Source organism: Sylvia atricapilla, chromosome 23 (genome assembly GCF_009819655.1).
Source record: "Sylvia atricapilla isolate bSylAtr1 chromosome 23, bSylAtr1.pri, whole genome shotgun sequence".
Classification (NCBI taxonomy): domain Eukaryota; kingdom Metazoa; phylum Chordata; class Aves; order Passeriformes; family Sylviidae; genus Sylvia; species Sylvia atricapilla.
Genome location: NC_089162.1, coordinates 1,558,597 through 1,575,765, shown reverse-complemented (window position 1 = coordinate 1,575,765; position 17,169 = coordinate 1,558,597). Strand labels below are relative to the sequence as shown.

General features: G+C 54.4%; 2 protein-coding genes across 5 annotated transcripts; both read right to left on the bottom strand.

The window, feature by feature from the left end:
• Window positions 1-1,052: 1,052 nt before the first annotated feature.
• CHEK1 (checkpoint kinase 1) lies at window positions 1,053-8,523 on the bottom strand. Its single transcript, XM_066334685.1, has 12 exons — window positions 8,392-8,523; window positions 6,756-6,979; window positions 6,592-6,656; window positions 6,092-6,161; window positions 5,410-5,598; window positions 4,230-4,334; window positions 3,998-4,093; window positions 3,818-3,926; window positions 3,441-3,618; window positions 1,770-1,901; window positions 1,502-1,603; window positions 1,053-1,332 (listed from the first exon to the last, which is right to left on the bottom strand). Exons 1-12 carry the CDS (start codon window positions 8,454-8,456, stop codon window positions 1,237-1,239), a joined length of 1,431 nt encoding a protein of 476 aa, XP_066190782.1. The 5' UTR covers window positions 8,457-8,523; the 3' UTR covers window positions 1,053-1,236.
• A 142-nt stretch (window positions 8,524-8,665) lies between these two features.
• On the bottom strand, window positions 8,666-16,997 carry STT3A (STT3 oligosaccharyltransferase complex catalytic subunit A). Of its 4 annotated transcripts, none has more exons than XM_066334925.1 (19): window positions 16,944-16,997; window positions 15,774-15,867; window positions 15,504-15,629; window positions 15,349-15,409; window positions 14,743-14,864; window positions 14,425-14,570; window positions 14,114-14,204; window positions 13,377-13,483; window positions 12,835-12,999; window positions 12,132-12,312; window positions 11,495-11,650; window positions 11,234-11,325; window positions 10,469-10,624; window positions 10,175-10,363; window positions 9,984-10,100; window positions 9,801-9,903; window positions 9,315-9,503; window positions 9,087-9,202; window positions 8,666-9,000 (listed from the first exon to the last, which is right to left on the bottom strand). In XM_066334925.1, the coding sequence occupies exons 3-19, from the start codon at window positions 15,589-15,591 to the stop codon at window positions 8,962-8,964; spliced, it is 2,118 nt and encodes a 705-aa protein (XP_066191022.1). In that variant the 5' UTR covers window positions 15,592-15,629; window positions 15,774-15,867; window positions 16,944-16,997; the 3' UTR covers window positions 8,666-8,961. The 4 variants fall into 4 exon arrangements, with proteins under 4 accessions (XP_066191022.1, XP_066191019.1, XP_066191020.1 ...); XM_066334922.1 differs by having other exon boundaries at window positions 15,774-15,950; window positions 16,944-16,996; XM_066334923.1 differs by having other exon boundaries at window positions 15,787-15,950; window positions 16,944-16,996.
• Window positions 16,998-17,169: the final 172 nt, after the last annotated feature.

Sequence of the window (17,169 nt, the reverse complement as noted above, 5' to 3'; positions counted from 1 at the left end):
AAAGCAGAAAAGAATCCCCGCCAAGGTGTTAGAAAACCAAAAGGACCCTAAAAAATTCGGGTTGGAAATGATTCCCGAGGGAATGGAGGCTGGTTAATGCATGAGGTGGAGCAGAGGCAGTGTCCAACCTTCCCTGAAGCAGCCTGGGGAGGAGAGGACGTGCCCGTGACCCCCCAAAACATCCCATTTACAGCAGGTAACAGGTGAAAAATTAATGTTTTGACAGCAGGACCCACTGCTGCAACGAGTTGTTTCCAGCCTCATAACTCTCCACAACCCTCCCTTCCGGAGGAATTCCCAAAGATTTTCTTCTTTATGCCCTTAGAAATATAAATTCCTGGGGGGAATGAACCAGAAAACCCTGTATTCAGCCTAATTATCCCCCCTGGCCGCAATCTGTGATCTCTGGGACAATTAAAAGCGCTTAATCCCAGCTGAAAAGCAAACAAGGTCGGAGCGCGGCGTCTTCCTGCTTTCCCCTCGCCCGCTGCCGGGGTCTCGCTCCCCAGCTGCAATATAAATATGCAATTAAAAAATCGCCGCTAATTGCTTCGCCCAAGGGGGGTTCCCACCAGGGAAACAAAAAAGCCAGGGAAAGGGATATTAAAAAAAAAAAAAAAAAAAAAATTAAGAATGGGTGAATGAGTAAAAAGTGCACATTTTTTCGTCCAGTCATTAAACAGCGATGCAGCTTCAGGGAGAAATTGTGGTGCTATCTCAGGGTTTGCACCCTGGGGTGGGGTTTTTTTTGGGGGGGGGGGATGCTCTTTTTTGGGGGGGATGGGGTTAATCCCTGGCTCTCCTCTCTCGCTCCAGCGCTAACAACCCCTGGCAGCTCCCGGGCTCGTTAGTCCTTCCGAAAAGCAATTAGAGGTTGGAAAATGAGGGCAGCCGCTGCCCTGTGACAGGGCAGGAATGGGGGGCGGGGGGGTCAGCTCCCAAACCTTGGGGCTGGTTTAGGGCTGCAGGGCTCAGCAGAGATCCTGCAGTGGGGTTGATGCTGCCTGCGCAAAGCTGCGCCGTCAGTCGGTTCCAGAGTGAACAACCCTCGACAGGAACCAGCCTCGCTTTGTGTCTCCCAGGGCTTTATTGAACCTTCAAAACCTAAAACAGGTGCTTGGACACCTTGACAGCGTTTGGGTGCTGCTGCCAGAGGCCAGCCAGGAGGAAGAGAAAGATCAAGTGAAGGAGGAGGTGGAGGAAGAGGAGGAAGAGGCAGAGAAGGGGTGTGAGGGCTCAGGTGCCAGGCAGCCAGACTTTATGGGTGCTGACGATGTCGCTGAGCTTGGCCTTGATCTTCAGGAAATGCCTCTTGAACTCCAGGCCATCGCCCTGCGTGGGGAGAGACAGGGTTTTACATCCCTCTACACCCACCTGCACCTCTCCATCCCCTGGCACCCACCTCCCGTGGTCACCCCGACCCTGCACCCACTTTACACAGTCCATTCCCGCCCTGCACCTGCCATACAGCACCCACCACCCACCCTGACCCCCTACACACCTTGGACAGCCGAAAATCCACCAAAATCTTGCTCTCCATCTCCACCAGGTTCACCTTGAAGATGAGTTTGTTGTTCCTCCTGTCTGTGGTCGAGATGGTGACCTGCAAAGTGGAGGATGTGCCTCAAATTATTTGCTGATGACCCAGCACAGCCCCAATTTAGGGTGGGGTATTCAGGATTCAGACATGGGATGCAGCAGAGGATTTAGGATGTAGATAGGGTTGTAGGATTTAGGGGACAGCCCCAGTTCCATCCCCTGCCCCCTACCTGGTTGGTGCAGCTCATCTTCCACCCGTATCCCATCTTCTCACACACCTCCTTCAGCGCGCGGTAAGAGCCGTCGGCGTCCAGCTTGGTGAAGAACCGCGTCATCCGCTTCACCAGCCGCTGCCACGGGCTCTGCCGCCCCAAAAAACCAGTCCAAAGGTTACAGATCCCGCCAGAAAGGTCAGCAATCCCGCCAGGTTCCAGCCCCAGCTCTGACAAATCCTGGCCTTCGGTGAGGAAATGTTGGAAAGCTGCACCCCCTGATGGCACAAGCCAACCACCGCATCCCGAACACCAGAAATGCTGCACGGCCACGTCCCAAACAGTGCAAAGTCAGCCCCAACATCATAAAAATGCTCGTTAATGACACATTTAGGATGAAAAATTGCACCCCAGTAGTATAAATAGTGCAACAATGGACTACAATATGGTAAATTAGATGAGAAGCTGCCTCCCAAATGCTGCAGAGCTGTACCCTGGAACTGGAAAGCTGCATTTTATTACTCCAAACACTGCAAAATTGTGCCCCAAATACCACAAGGTTGCACCTCAAGATGATAAACCTTTCCCAGCTGCACCCCAATGCTGCCAAGCTGCTCCCTGATGCAAAGCTGCTCCCCAGACATCCCAGAGCAGCCCCCAACCACTGCACAAAGCACATCGTGATGGCATAAGTGATGCACATTTGCACCCTAAATCATGGGAAGTGGGACCCCAAGTGATAAAACTCACAGCTGCATCCCAGCCTTGTCAGGTTGGTCCCTGATATTCCATACACAGCAAAGTTGCTCTTTAATACGGTATTTACAATGCAAAGTAGCACCCCAATGCTTTACACAGCACATTGCTGCACTCCAATGCTGTAAATCAGATGTAAAACTGCCCCTTAAGTCCCTGGCAAAGTGACAAACAGACACTAAAAATACTGCAAATTTGCACCCCAAATCCTGCACCTCACGCCCTCAGGTGGTGAATATTCAACAGCAACAACCACAACAGTTGCACCCTGACATTATAAATACAACAAAAATTGCTTCTTAATCTTACCTTCTTGTCTAAGGCAAAGTTGCACCCCAATAGCATAAAAGGTGCAATGCTGGATCCTGATGTAAATTGAACTCTGCTCCTCCAAATGCTGCAGTGTTGCTCCCCAAGATGATAAACCCCACCCAGCCACACCCCAAACATTGCCAAGCTGCTCCCTGATGTTATAAATATGGCAAAGTTGCTCCTGCTCATCATATATATGATGCAAAGTTGCACCCCAATTTATACAACGCAACGCTGGACCCCAGTGTTGTAAACTGGATGTGAAGCTGCCCCCCAAACACCCCAAGGCCACAGGAAAGTGTCAGCCTGATACTAAAAACACTGAAAAGCTGTGCCCCAAATCCTGCAAAGTCGCACCTGAGGTGACACATACCAAAAAGTTACGCCTCCAGTATTGCCAAGCTGCTCCCTGACATTCCCCATCAGGCAAAGCTCATCCCAAACACCACAGAGCAGCCCCCAGCCACTGCAAGGTGCACCCTGACACCATCGACGACGCCGAGCTGCGCCCCAAACACTGCGAGGTGAAATCCCAAGAGGATCCACCTCGTCCAGCCGCATCCCACACACTGCAAGGCAGCATCCCGACATTCCAAGTGGTGTCGGGTGCCTCCTCCTGACCTGGGAGGAGCCTGGGGTGCCCAGGAGTTGGCTGTTGACCAGCATGTGCTCGGGGCAGGCGGGCTGCGAGAAGCTGAAGCCCTGCACCAGCTGGTCGATGCTCCCCGTGCCACTCTCCCAAGGCATCCCGCCTGTGCCGGGCTCCGGCTGTGACGTGGAATAGCTTGCCTTGTCCTCACTGCAAGGCAAGGGGGGACACAAGGGTTAGGAGTGCTGGAGAGAGCCAAATGCGGGAATTGCGTGGGATTTTGCAGGATCTGGGATGATCACAGGGGTTATGCGGGGTTTCCACCCGGCCACCTCCTGGAGAAAATGCCGGGAAAGGCCCGAGGAGTGCAAGGAATTGCAAAGCCGTGTGGAGGGAAGCGGAGGCTCACCCCAGTGCTCCCTTCACCGGTGAGAAGTCTGTATCAGATCGGATGTGCTTGGAGAAGCCTCCAGGGGAGTCGGTGACCCCCCCTGAGGAGAGCCGAGCCCGCTTGACATCTGCAAATGGACAGGACACCAAATAACCCCCAAATCTGGGGCCACGAGCGCGTTCCCCCGCAGCCCCTTACCCTTTTTGAGGGGCCTGCTGTACCACCGGTCCTTCTGGATGTCAGGAATGGTGATCCTCGCTGTCGGGCTCTCCGTGAGGATCTTGTGCAGCAGTGCTGGGGGAGACGAGTGGGTGGAATACAATATGGTGTGTGCGTGTATGTATGCATTTGGGTCTATGTATATGGATATATTTGTGTGTGTATATATATATGTATATATTTAGGGAGCTGCTGGGTGCCAGATGCTTACCCAAGGGAGCCGAATCAATCTTCTTCCAAGGTGGGAGGTAGGTTTTCTTCTCCTTCCAGTCGCTGTATTCCTGGCAGCTGTCGCTGGGCTGGTCCCAGGGCAGCTCTGCCAAGAGATCCCACTGCTGTCACCCCCCAGTGCCACAACCCCCCGGGCACACATGTGGCACTGTGAGGATGTGGTGTGCCAGGTGAAGCTGCCCTGCCATTGATCCTGTGTGCTCCCCATACATTCCACACATTCCACACCTCCCCATGCATCCCATGGTTTCTCACACACATTCCATACCTCTCTATACATCCCAAACTTCTCTTATGCATCCCATACCTCCCCTCTGCCTCTCAAACACCCCCCTTACACTCACATACATTCATTCCCCTTCTACAGCCCTCTATTCCTTCCATACATCCCTATGGATATTCCAAACATCCCCCTCCATGTACTTCACATCTCCCTTATGGATCCCACACCTTCCATCTCTGTGTTTCACACATCCCTCCCATCTCATGTGTGCTCCTTCCCCATCCCATATATCCCCTGGTGCATTCCACACACTTCCCCTCACACATTTCATCCCTGCACCCCTTCTGCATTCCACACATACACCCCTGTACATTCCCCAAACACTCCCCCGTGTCCTCTGTGCCCCTCCTGCATTTCCCCCACACCCCTGAACACGTCACATGCATTCCAGACATTCCTCCAGGCATTCCCATGTTCCCACCTCCCCATGCTGTGTGTCACCCCCTGTGAATTCCATCCATGCCAACATTCCCACCTCCGGCCAGCATGGCAGTCAGCACATCACCCCTGTGAATTCCACCCATCCCAACATTCCCACCTCCGGCCAGCATGGCAGTCAGCACATCACCCCTGTGAATTCCACCCATGCCAACATTCCCACCTCCGGCCAGCATGGCAGTCAGCACATCACCCTCACCCCTGTGAATTCCACCCACACCAACATCCCCACCTCCGGCCAGCATGGCAGTCAGCACATCACCCTCACCCCTGTGAATTCCATCCATGCCAACATTCCCACCTCCGGCCAGCATGGCAGTCAGCACATCACCCTCACCCCTGTGAATTCCACCCATCCCAACATTCCCACCTCCGGCCAGCATGGCAGTCAGCACATCACCCTCACCCCTGTGAATTCCATCCATCCCAACATTCCCACCTCCGGCCAGCATGGCAGTCAGCACCACGCCGCAGGCCCAGACGTCGACGGGCTCGGCGCGGAATTCGGGGCGCCGCAGCAGCTCGGGGGCCACGTAGGGCAGGGTCCCACACATCTTGTTCAGCAGCCGCTCCCGCCCGTTGTGCCGGAACACCGTGGCCAGGCCGAAATCCGAGATCTTCAAGTTGTCTGGGCCCAAATGAAAGCGAAAAGCCAAGTTAAAACTTTAAATCAAAAGTCGAAGTTAACCCACCCCTCCAAGGAAATTAATTTAAAATGCAAATTCAATTTCTATTTAAGTCAAAACCTAAGTAAAAAATTTTAATTACAAATATGAGCCTAAAATTTCTGGATTAAAAATTTGGATTTAAAATAAAATTTCAAGTTAAGATTTTAAACTCAAGATTTCAACCTAAAACACAAATAGAACTGAAAAAAAAATTAAAATGCAGATTCAAATAGAAGTGTAAATTAAGAAATGAACCTAAAAAAATCGCAGAACTTGAAATTAAAAATGCACAGCAAAATTTAAATTCAGAATAAAATTAAACCCCTGCATTAAAAATTCAAATGCAAACCGTAAGCATTCAAATTAAAGCTTTAAATAAAACACTGAAATAAAAACTACAAATTAAGCAATGGAAACTTAGTGGGGGTCAGAGAGGGACACGCCTGCCCCCACCTCGCTCATCCAGCAGCAGGTTCTCTGGCTTCAGGTCGCGGTGGGTGATGCCGATGCTGTGCAGATACACCTGCAGAGGAGGGGAAGGGTCAGTGCCGTGTGGGAACCACAGGAAGGGTCAGCACTGGGAATCACGGGAGGGGTCAGCACCGTGTGGGAATCACGGGAAGGGTCAGCACTGGGAATCACGGGAGGGGTCAGCACCGTGTGGGAATCATAGGAAGGGTCAGCACCGTGTGGGAATCACGGGAAGGGTCAGTGCCGTGTGGGAATCACGGGAAGGGTCAGTGCCATGTGGGAATCACAGGAAGGGTCAGTGCCATGTGGGAATCACAGGAAGGGTCAGTGCCATGTGGGAATCACGGGAAGGGTCAGTGCCATGTGGGAATCACAGGAAGGGTCAGTGCCATGTTGCGATCATGGGAAGGGTCAGTGCCATGCTGGAATCTCCACTGGCACCAGCGGCATGGCCGCCTCCAGCACTGCCACTGACCACTCACCACGCCAGCAATCAGCTGCTGGAAGAACCGCTGCGCCTCCGGCTCTGGCATCCCAACATCTGGCTCTGCATGTGAGGAAGAAGAAGAGCAGTCCTCAGCCATGTGAGGATGACAACTGAGGGTGCCCCATTGCCCCTACATCCCCGGGTACCCCCGTGCCGCACCGATGCGGTCGAAGAGCTCTCCACCACGGCAGTATTCCAGGAACAGGTACTGTGTGGCCCCCTCCCGCCGGTGTCCGTAGAACCGGACGACATTTTCGTGGCTCAGCATCTTGTTGATGCAGATTTCCTTCTTGATGTTCTCCGGGCACTCGGCCGCACGCTTCATGTCCACGATTTTCACGGCCACGGCCTCCTCAGTGCGGCGATTCACGGCCAGCTGCACCCTGCGGTGGGCTGGGGTCAGTGGGGGCACGGCGGGCATGGAACAGGCAGGGAACGGGCATGGGAATGCTCCCCCCAGAGACAGGCAGCAGGCACGGAATGGAGAGAAAATGCTGCCTCTGGAGACGGGCAGCAGGCAGGGAATATTGCCACTTAGAGGCAAGGGGCGGGCAGGGAATGGTCAGCAGATGCTGCCCCTGCAGACAGGGCGCGGGCAGGAACAGGCAGGGAGTACAGGCAGGGAATACAGGCAGGGACTACAGGCAGGGACGACAGGCAGGGAAGACAGGCAGGGAGTACAGGCAGGGAATACAGGCAGGGACTACAGGCAGGGAGTACAGGCAGGGATACAGGCAGGGATACAGGCAGGGAGTACAGGCAGGGAGTACAGGTAGGGATACAGGCAGGGAGTACAGGCAGGGATACAGGCAGGGAGTACAGGCAGGGAGTACAGGCAGGGATACAGGCAGGGAGTACAAGCAGGGAGTACAGGCAGGGATACAGGCAGGGAGTACAGGCAGGGATACAGGCAGGGAGTACAGGCAGGGATACAGGCAGGGAGTACAGGCAGGGAGTACAGGCAGGGATACAGGCAGGGAGTACAGGCAGGGATACAGGCAGGGAGTACAGGCAGGGAGTACAGGCAGGGAGTACAGGCAGGGATACAGGCAGGGAGTACAGGCAGGGAGTACAGGCAGGGAAACAGGCAGGGATACAGGCAGGGAGTACAGGCAGGGAGTACAGGCAGGGATACAGGCAGGGATACAGGCAGGGATACAGGCAGGAAGACAGGCAGGAAGACAGGCAGGGAAGACAGGCAGGGAAGACAGGCAGGGAAGACAGGCAGGGAAGACAGGCAGGGAAGACAGGCAGGGATACAGGCAGGGAGTACAGGCAGGGAGTACAGGCAGGGACTACAGGCAGGGACTACAGGCAGGGACTACAGGCAGGGATACAGGCAGGCGCACGATGGGCACGCAGGGGGCACACCGGGTGTGCGAAGGAAGGTGATGGAGAAGCAGGAGGCACATAAGGGCAAGCAGTGGCCCTGCATCAGGGGCACGGACGGGGCATGTGATGGGCGAGCAGCGGGCACACAGGAGACAGGCAGCGAGCGTAGAGTGAGCAAACAGCGGGCACGTGATGGGCGAGCAGTGCGGATTGGACAAGCTGAGGGCACCGTATGGCATGTGATGGCCAAGAGGCGAGCAAACAGCGGGCACGCAGTGGCCGTGCAAGACCACACAGGGACAAGCAGTGGATGTGGAAGTGGCACAAGGAGAGGGCAAGGGGGAACAGCGGCCGCGCAAGGGGCAGGGCAGGGGCCTGGGTCGCGCAAGGGGCAGGGAAGGGGCGTGCAAGGGGCGGACCCGGCCGGCAGCAACCCCGCCCCCCCCGGCCCCGTCACACTCACTCCCCGTAGGCGCCTTCGCCCAGCGTCTGCACCAGGTCCCAGTCCTCCACGAAGGGCACCGCCATCCCCGGCCCCGGGCCCGCTCCGGGCCGCGATCCCCTCCGCTCCCGACAGCGGCTCGGCCACGCCGCCCTTTCCCGCCAGAGCCGCCAGCCCCGCCCAGCCCTGCGCGCGCAGGGACCAGGCCCCGCCCACTTCCTCGCCCAGGCCACGCCCCCGCCTCTATTTTCATTCAAATCGATTAAAGAGCAGCTTAACGGCCCCAACGCCTCTCTGACAGAATTAGGGGAAAACCCCACCAAATTTATTTATTTGTATTCTTCACAATTCCTGGTCAATCAGCCCCAGTGAGAGCCGCAATTCCTGATTTGGCGACGGCTCCGTGTGTATATAAAAATCACTCCCGGCAGGATGGGGCGGGCAGGGTCCTCCCGCCGCTGCCTGCACTTACAAACGGTATAAAACAAACCCGAAAGAGCCCCCCTCGAACCCCCACCAAACCCCCGAATCTCTGCTGCACAAGCCAAGGCTGGATCAGTGCGGTGTCCGGCACGGCCGGTGCCGGCTCCTCTACGTCCTTGACAACCCGCGGTTGTCCAAATCCTTCACCTAGGCAGCAAAAGAAAGTTCATTAGGCAGAATTCTGTGGGTTTTTTTCCAAACTGGGCGGGTCTGGGCTCGCTCCGGTGCCATACCTTGTATATTCGGACCAGCCAGTGCTCTGTGGTGTACGCCTCCTCCAGCACATCCAGCTCAAAGTCCTTGTTGCCGATTTCAGCGTTCCTCACGCGGTCGTAGCCTGGCGGTCGCTCTAGGAGAGGGCAAAGGACAGGCAGTGCTGCTGCATCACCCCCTAAAGATATCAGAGAACAGTGGGGCCCCCAGAAGCAATGCCACGGCCGGGGGGTGACTCAGGGACTCACTGGCCTCAGTGTAGACCTGGCCAAAGCGGTAGTAGCACATCTTGTACATGAGGCAGTTGAGCAGCACCGGGGAGCCCTCGCGGTCCACTCGGAACTCCCCCGTGGGGGTGTAATAGTCGTGCTCCTTGATGTGGCGCCCCGTGTCCGTGCTCCCCCCGATCCGCACCATCCACAGGAACTTGTTGATGTCTGGAAGGCAGAGAGTCGGGAGGCAAAGAATGAGGGTTTGAGTTGATTTGGGGGGCAAAGAGCAAGGGGTTGAATTGGGGTGAAAAAACAAGAAGTTGGGATGAAGTAAAAGAATAAGGAGTCAAGTTTAGCTGGTGGGCCACGAGGGAGTGTTAAGGTGATGTGGGGGTATCAAAGCAAGACTGAATTGAGGGAGAGCTCCAAAGCCCTGTTTTCAGTCCACAGCCCCTGCTGGGGGTGAGACTCTGCCACCAGTGCCCCTGGCTGGGTCTGACTTGGCTCACAGCAGGATCTTACCGTCCGATGAGTAGCCGGTGAGGCCGCCAAAGATGACCAGCACATAGCTGACGTCCAGCTCTCTCATGATCTCGTAGGCTTTCTCCTCTGTCGATGCCATGGCCTGAGGCAGACATGGTGTCAGCCAGTGCTGATGTGTGCCCAGAAAGGCTGGCCAAGGCAGCAGGAGAGGGAGGGACTCACCTGGCCGACGCGGGAGATGTGCGTGTTGTTCCAGGTGTTGTTGTCCACCAGGATGGTCCGGTTGGCCATGGCAGTGATCTGGTACCCGTAGTCCCACCAGGACATTACCTTGGCGTCCTGCACCAAACACCAGCTGTGCATCAGTGCCTCAGTGGGCAATGCCAGGTGCCCAAGGCCCCAGCCCCTCGTACCTCTGGTGTGTTGTGCCGCAGCCAGTAATAAGCTTCTCGGAAGTCATCAAAGATGATCCTGCTGCCGTCCCCACCACGGGCAGAGAGAACGATGGAGGGGGAGGAATAGGCCTCGCTGGTCACCCAGGTGGAGTGGAAGGTGTAGGTGATCAGGAAGAACGCCATGACCAGGATCATGCCGCTGGCAACCTGTGGGAACAACCCTGGGTCTTGGCACTGGAGGGCTGGAGCCGTCAGCCTCCCGCACTCAGCCCATCAGGACCAGGTGTCTTCCTGACCCAGCCTGCTGCTCACCTCATTTTTAATGGGGTAGGTGGAGTCTTGCTGCTTTTTGCTCTTCTTGTCTGGCCGGCTGATATCCAGGTTCTTCATGTAGGTGGACAACACCTGAGAGACCCCGATGCCAGAAAGGATGCACATCACTGGAGCCAGCACCAGCATGAGACGCACCTACGGCAACAGCAGAACTGTCAGAGAAGGAATCCAGCAGAAATCCAAGAGAAGAAGGAATTGGGATGCCATTCCTAATCCAGCACCTCAGTGGATGTATCAGCCTCAGGATAAACCTGTGGCTGGTTTTTTTATGTGGGGAGCTGCCACCATCTCAGACACCCCTGAGGGAAATGCCTTGAAGTGCTCAAAATCGGCCCACATGGGACACTGAGGTCACTTCAGCAATCTTAGGTGGAAGCAAGGATTGGTAGCTGCCTCCATAACAGAACTCAACCACATTTAGTGTTCAGGAAGAGTGGAAATGGGCTCATCAGCAACTATTTGTCACCAGTCCCTGCCAGAGAATTTGTTTGAGATTGCACTGGGAGCTTGGCTCTTAAAGAACAGGAACACTGACCAGGCAGCACTGGCCACAGGGACATGACTAACACCCAAACCACTGAGTTTTGCAACTTCACCTTCTCTCACTACAGACAGCAACAAAACAAAACCACATTTATGGAAGAGAGAAAAGCCCTCAGGGTGAAAGAATCATCACTAAGTTCAGAAAAACAAACGAGATTGTTACGAGCACTCGGTGGCTGTGCCAGTGCCCACAGCCCTCACCATGACAGCTGAGAAGTACATGCTGGTCACGCCGTACATGATGATGAAGATACGGGCGTCTGAGAGGTTGCTGAAGCAGTAGTAGAGACCAACTGTGAGGGGGAAGAAAAAAGGGGTCTGGTTCAGCTCAGAGATGAAATAAAACCAAGCACTGAGAGACACAGAAGGACACAGAGGGACACAGCACTCCCTAGCAGGCTCAGCATAGCCAGAAGAGGTAGGAAAATCTTCTGGTGACTAACTCAGGGTCTGGTGACTCACCTGGGAACATGAAAACAAGGAGCTGCAGGTCGAAGTAGTAGGAGGACCAAGTGGTGGGCTGGTGCTCAGAGACAGAAGCGATGATGGGGATGTTGTTCTTGGCGTAGGAAGGGTCCAGCAGGGAATAGAAACGCCCCGTCCATGGGGAGATTTTCCCTAGGAAAGTGGGGAAAACATATCCTCTTTGGATCCAGCAAAGTAACTGGCAATGTTGACATGCAGTATCCCAGAAAAGCCCATGTGAGGCTGAATCGGTGATCCCAGACCTCATTTAGAATTTCTATTACTCAAACCTGCCATTTTAGAAAGGAAATAAAATGCAATTTCACTCTAAAACTCCTCCCTGCCCAACCTTATGCCCAAACTTTTTAGCATCTCTATGCTACTAGAGCAATAATAAGTATCTGCAGCACTATCCTGGTGTCCCCAGAGTCTCTGTCCCTGCTATCTTACAGCTGCTGCTTAAATACTCCTTGCTAATGCATAAATTCAGGCAGGTCTCAACCTCCCCCTCCCCTCGAAGGACTCACAGGCACAGGCACCACAGTAACACAGAGCTAGGATGGACAAATTCCATGCCTTTGGAATCAAGGAAAGAGGGTGAAACACCCTTGTAATGGCCACAGCCTCGAGCTACCTGTGAGCATCAGCACAGCCCCAACGGAGAGGAGGACGAAGCCAACCAGGGAAATGACGCTCCTGAAGAGGATTTCGAACTGCTGTGGGTTCAGCTTGCTCCGGAGGTAGTCCACGAAGGCATGGATCTGGCACAAGCCAAAGACTCCAAGGGCAGCCATGTGCTCCGAGGAGAGGACAGGCTGGGAGTGGGGCAGAGCGTGGTCAGATACGGAGAAGAACAGGAGCTGGCTTTTCACACAAATCACTGCTTGGCACAATCTGTGCCAGCCACAGGAAAATGTCCAAATGCTCCCTCCCTGTGACTGGCACAGCTGGCACGAGTCCTTTTCCTACATCTGCTTTGATTCTGATAAGAATCCATCTGGAAAATTAACCAGATTCTCTTGAAAGCATGAGCTGGGCAGGTCTGCCTCCTGACATACCAAGACACACATGGCATGAGTGTTTTCTTCACCAAAACCAAAGATATTTTAAAAGACAAGTGGTGCTGGGAAGGTTATTAGGAACTTTGAAAGTCATCCAGCACAGCCAAAGGCTCATTTTGCCAAAGATAGCAAGGAATCAGCATAATAGAAGCTGGAACAAGGAGTCAGCACCCACTTACAACCTCAGTGATGAAGACAAGAAGTAAAACCAGGTGCCAGTATGCTGCTGCTCTGTTACAACCCATCCCCGAGTCTGCAAACCCTCCTGGTGCCCACCTGGAAGCCAACAAAGGAGATCTGCATGGAGAGGATGGTTCCCAAGCAGTAGACTGTGCAGTAGGCTACGTAGATCCTGTGGGAGAAGCGCCCGGTGAGCATCAGCACCAGGACGTGCAAGGGGATGAGGTTGATCAGGAAGACGTAGCCGCCCCACGAGGAGACCTGCCAGGACACAAACCAGACACACACACACAAGTTCCAGGACTGAACAGCTGCAGAGCTGAGGTGAAACACAGAGGTTTAGCCTTCCTGGGATCAGGGGCAGGATTTTCACACAGTAGCAACACCAGCTGTAATCTGCTCTATCTTAGGGCATCCTGCACACCCCAGCTGCCAGAAACATGGATTTTTCAACGCTACTAAGAACACCTCACACAAAACCCACTAGTTTTGGGAAGAAAGGACCCATTCCATCTCCATAGAGGTTCTAGCTCTCTGGACACACGGATACAGAACAGAACACCATGGCTTCCTGGTGAGTGCATCCAGAGGAATCTCAGAGCTAGGTTTACCCCAGAGCTGGGAAAAGGGACACTCACCATGTAGAAGTAGGCGAGGGCACACATGGCTGCCCAATAGATGGAGCCAGTTTTGACGGCCTTGATCCACATGTAGTAGGTCAAGAGCATGCAGAATATGGCGATACCTGCAGAAGGACCCAGAGCTGTTAATGTCATCCCTGGGGCACGGCAGAGCACTCAAGCCATTAAAGATAGATTTGTAAATGCTTTTGCTGCTCCATCACACAAAGAGCCAGGCCTGGGGAAAGCATTTGATATCTGGTTTCTAGACTGAAACACTGCAGAGTTTGTGTCTAACAGCTCACATGGCTTCTTCCAGCCACATCAGCTGGAAGAACTCCTACACAGGCACCAAAAGCCCAGCTACAGCAAAGGAACCTGGATCCTCTTCTGCCCCAGGCACTGGCAGTGAGATTCCTGCCTTTGCCAGTCCCAATGTCACTGCTGGAACAGGGATAAAAGCACAGGGAGCACCACACAGTAGCTCCAGTTGTAGACCAGGTTTGGGGAGGTGACAGAACCCTTTCTGATTGGCAAACAAGAATTCTGCAGTAAACTTGCTGCCATAGTTGGGAAATAGTCCCTCTACTCCATGGCACGGCTAAGAACCACCTCTGGTCTCCAATGGTTTGGGCTTTTACAGCAGAAACCCAGCACGGATCACCAGCAAAAGGACAGAGCCTCTATTGTGCCCTGCAGCATCTTCCAGCACCACTTTCCACCACCCAACATTCCTTAAAGGGTCACAAACTCACCTTCATTATCATAGGAGCCAGCAACAGATCGAGAGATGTATCCAGGCACAACAGCGATCATGGCAGCAGCGAGGAGTCCTGCCCCTGCATCCTGAGGAAAGACATCAGAGTTTAGGGGTTTTATTACTCAAAGGAATGAAAACTGAGTGTGGAAACGAAGTTCTCAAATAGATCTCCCACTTCCCAGAAGGTCGGGGTTTTGAGGAGTGTGGTGGTCACCTCCAAACCTCTGATGCAGCTGCTCTCCCAAATGGAAAACAGCTCCTCTGGAAGGCCAAAGCCTGTGGGTCACACCCTGCTGCCCCCTGTACCTTGAGCTCTTTGGTGAGGTGGTAAGTCACGATGGTGGTGAAGGAGGAGAAGAGGGGAGCCAGGAACACGCAGACATTCCGGATGTCGATGGTGATGTGGAAGAAGTGCAGCACGTGGTAAATCGCTGCTGACGTGATCATCAGGCCTGGGGATGGAAATGACACCGTTATCAGGGTGCTTCAAAGACTCACCAGGCAGGAGCTGCTGCCCAGGATGCATCCCCAAGCTGCCCTCTGTTCCAGCTAGCACTCCTGGATGCAGTCCCCACCCCGATTTTCCCTTGCACCAGGTGCATTTCAGCTTGGCAAAAGCTTTACCTGGGTAAATGGTTCCCCCGATGATCCTGCCCAGGGGGTACCACGCTCGGTCATCAAACCAGTTGTGGAATTTGTAGAAGCCCTCCTCAGCCAGGAAGCGGGTGGTGCGGTAGTTGAAATACCTGTAAGGGTGACAAGGTGAGGCAGCACTGTGGGGGCTGCTCTGAGGTGTTTCACACACAGGGAACTGGCTCAGTTACCCTCAACTGCTCTAAAACCCAGCTACAAAGGTTTACCCTCCCAAAGGGCCTAATAGTGCGTCTACAAAGGTGACAGTGTCCCTTGGGACTGATTCAATCAGCAACAAGCTTGGGACACTGACAAAAATTATGCCAGCTCTCCCTCCTGCTGTGCTCAGGTCAGGAATAACCACCTCCCAGGAGAAAAGCAATGGCAGGTGATTCTCGGTTCTGGGTTGCACAAAGAGTCCTGGGTACCAGATAAATTTGGGTAGGGAAGAAGAAAACCAAGCTGTACTAACACACACCCTCCAGATCCCATATCCTCAATGGGGATTAACTTAAGCCTGGCACCATCGCCTGAATTCTGTGCTCCAGGAGAGGAAAAGCCCAACAGGCCCCCAGGAAATGAGAGGACAACACTTACGGGTCAAACTCATGGATGACACTTTCAAATCTTAAGACAGAAAAAAGCCGCGTGGAGAAAGCTGCAAACACAAAGGGGCAGAGTGAACACACAGAGCTCACGAGTTACCCTCAGTTTTCCTGCACCGGGAGCCATCCCTGAGGGCACAGACTTACACAGGACAGCTGCCATCGACAGGATGAGGAGCTTGAGCAGCGTGTCCTGCTTCTCATAGGAGAGCCGGAGAAACCCCAACTTGGTCATTTTCACATCAAATGCAGGGCCTGAGGATCCTTGAACTCCTGCACACAATCAGGAAGATACAAAAGAGTGAGTTAGACCACGTTGTGTTCAAAGCCTTCATGAGCCTTTAGACTTCAAATCCCCCACTCTGGCCCAGCCTTCATCCCTGCCAGGCGCCTGTGCCTCCCCCACAAACCCCTCACCTCCTGTTCTGACCTGAGCTGGTCAAATCCTGGCTGGTCTTCCTTCCTTTACCGAACCCAGAACTTCCCCGGGGCAGAGGACGTGCCTGTTTCTCTGTGCACAGAACAAAGCCCCAGTGTAAACTTGAGCAAAACCCCTGCTTTCCCTCTGGATGCTCTCTGCAGTTTAACCATCACCTGCAAACAATGCATAAAAAATGTAATTCATGGAGAGTGCAAGAAATGAGTGCTTTTTCTCAGACACAGGAGAGCTGAATGGCTCTTGGTTACTCCCACTTTGGACTACTTATGCCAAATATATATATCTCAGTAGTTTGTTAATGCAAATCAGGACAATAAATCGGTTTTGCTCACACCATATAATGTGGCTGTTTAATTCAAACTTCCTGGGGGGAGGAAAAGCCACAGAAATCATGGAGTTGCACACCAAGGAAGTGAAACTCTTACTGAACAATCACAGCTTTAACATCTTTCTACTTTGAAAACACTCAGATTTCTTCAAATCGTTTCTTGCCCAATCAGTCAGGAAAACCCCTCCCGCTGCTCCGGGCAGGCTCAGCCCCAGCACGGCTGGTAAATGTGCAGTTCAGGTCTCTAGGCTGCAACATCAGGGAGGTCGCATTGAAACAGGCTGACATTTAAAAGCCAGATAATCTGGGCCTGGAAAAGCCTTCCCATGCCCAAAAGTGATTCCGACTGGCGCACGCTGGGCACTGCCTGGTACAGAAATACCGGGGGCTGGTTATTTCCTGGTTCCCCTGGGATAATGCAGCACAGCGCAGATGCCTCCGGGCACGAGTGGCGCTGCCCTGGGGTGCTCCGATGTCCTCGGGGGGACGCTTCACGCCCCAAGAACTCCCAGTGACACACAGCATTCCCGTCCCCTCGTGCTGCCCCTCACACGCCCCTGGCACCTCCAGGCTCCAGCCCCTGAACAGCCCCAGGGGCTCAGCCCTCACGCCTGGGGACTCCTCAATCCCCCGGGCTCCCTCTCCCCACACGCCTGGGCACCCTCCAAGGCCCGGGCACCCCATGACCCCTCAGCTCCCTCACTCCGCAGACCCCGCACCCCACACAGCGGGCACCTCCCAGCCCAGGCACCCCTCCACCCCCAGGCCCGAAGACCCGCGGCTCCCTCAGCCCCGGTCGGGTGCTGGTCCCGTCCCTCACCGCGGCCCCGCCGCCCCGTCCATCCGCCCCGCGCAGCCGCCCTGCTGCCGCCGCCGCCAGCCCGCGCCCCGCCCTCAACCGTTTCCCATTGGCCAATGCGCACGCCACTCCTGGCGCGGCCGCGCTCATTGGCCGAAGAGCCGAACACTCAATCGAGTGCGGGGCGGTGCGTGGGGCGCACGGCGCCTGCCGATTGGCTGAGCGGAAGGTGGGCGGGGCCGGCGGG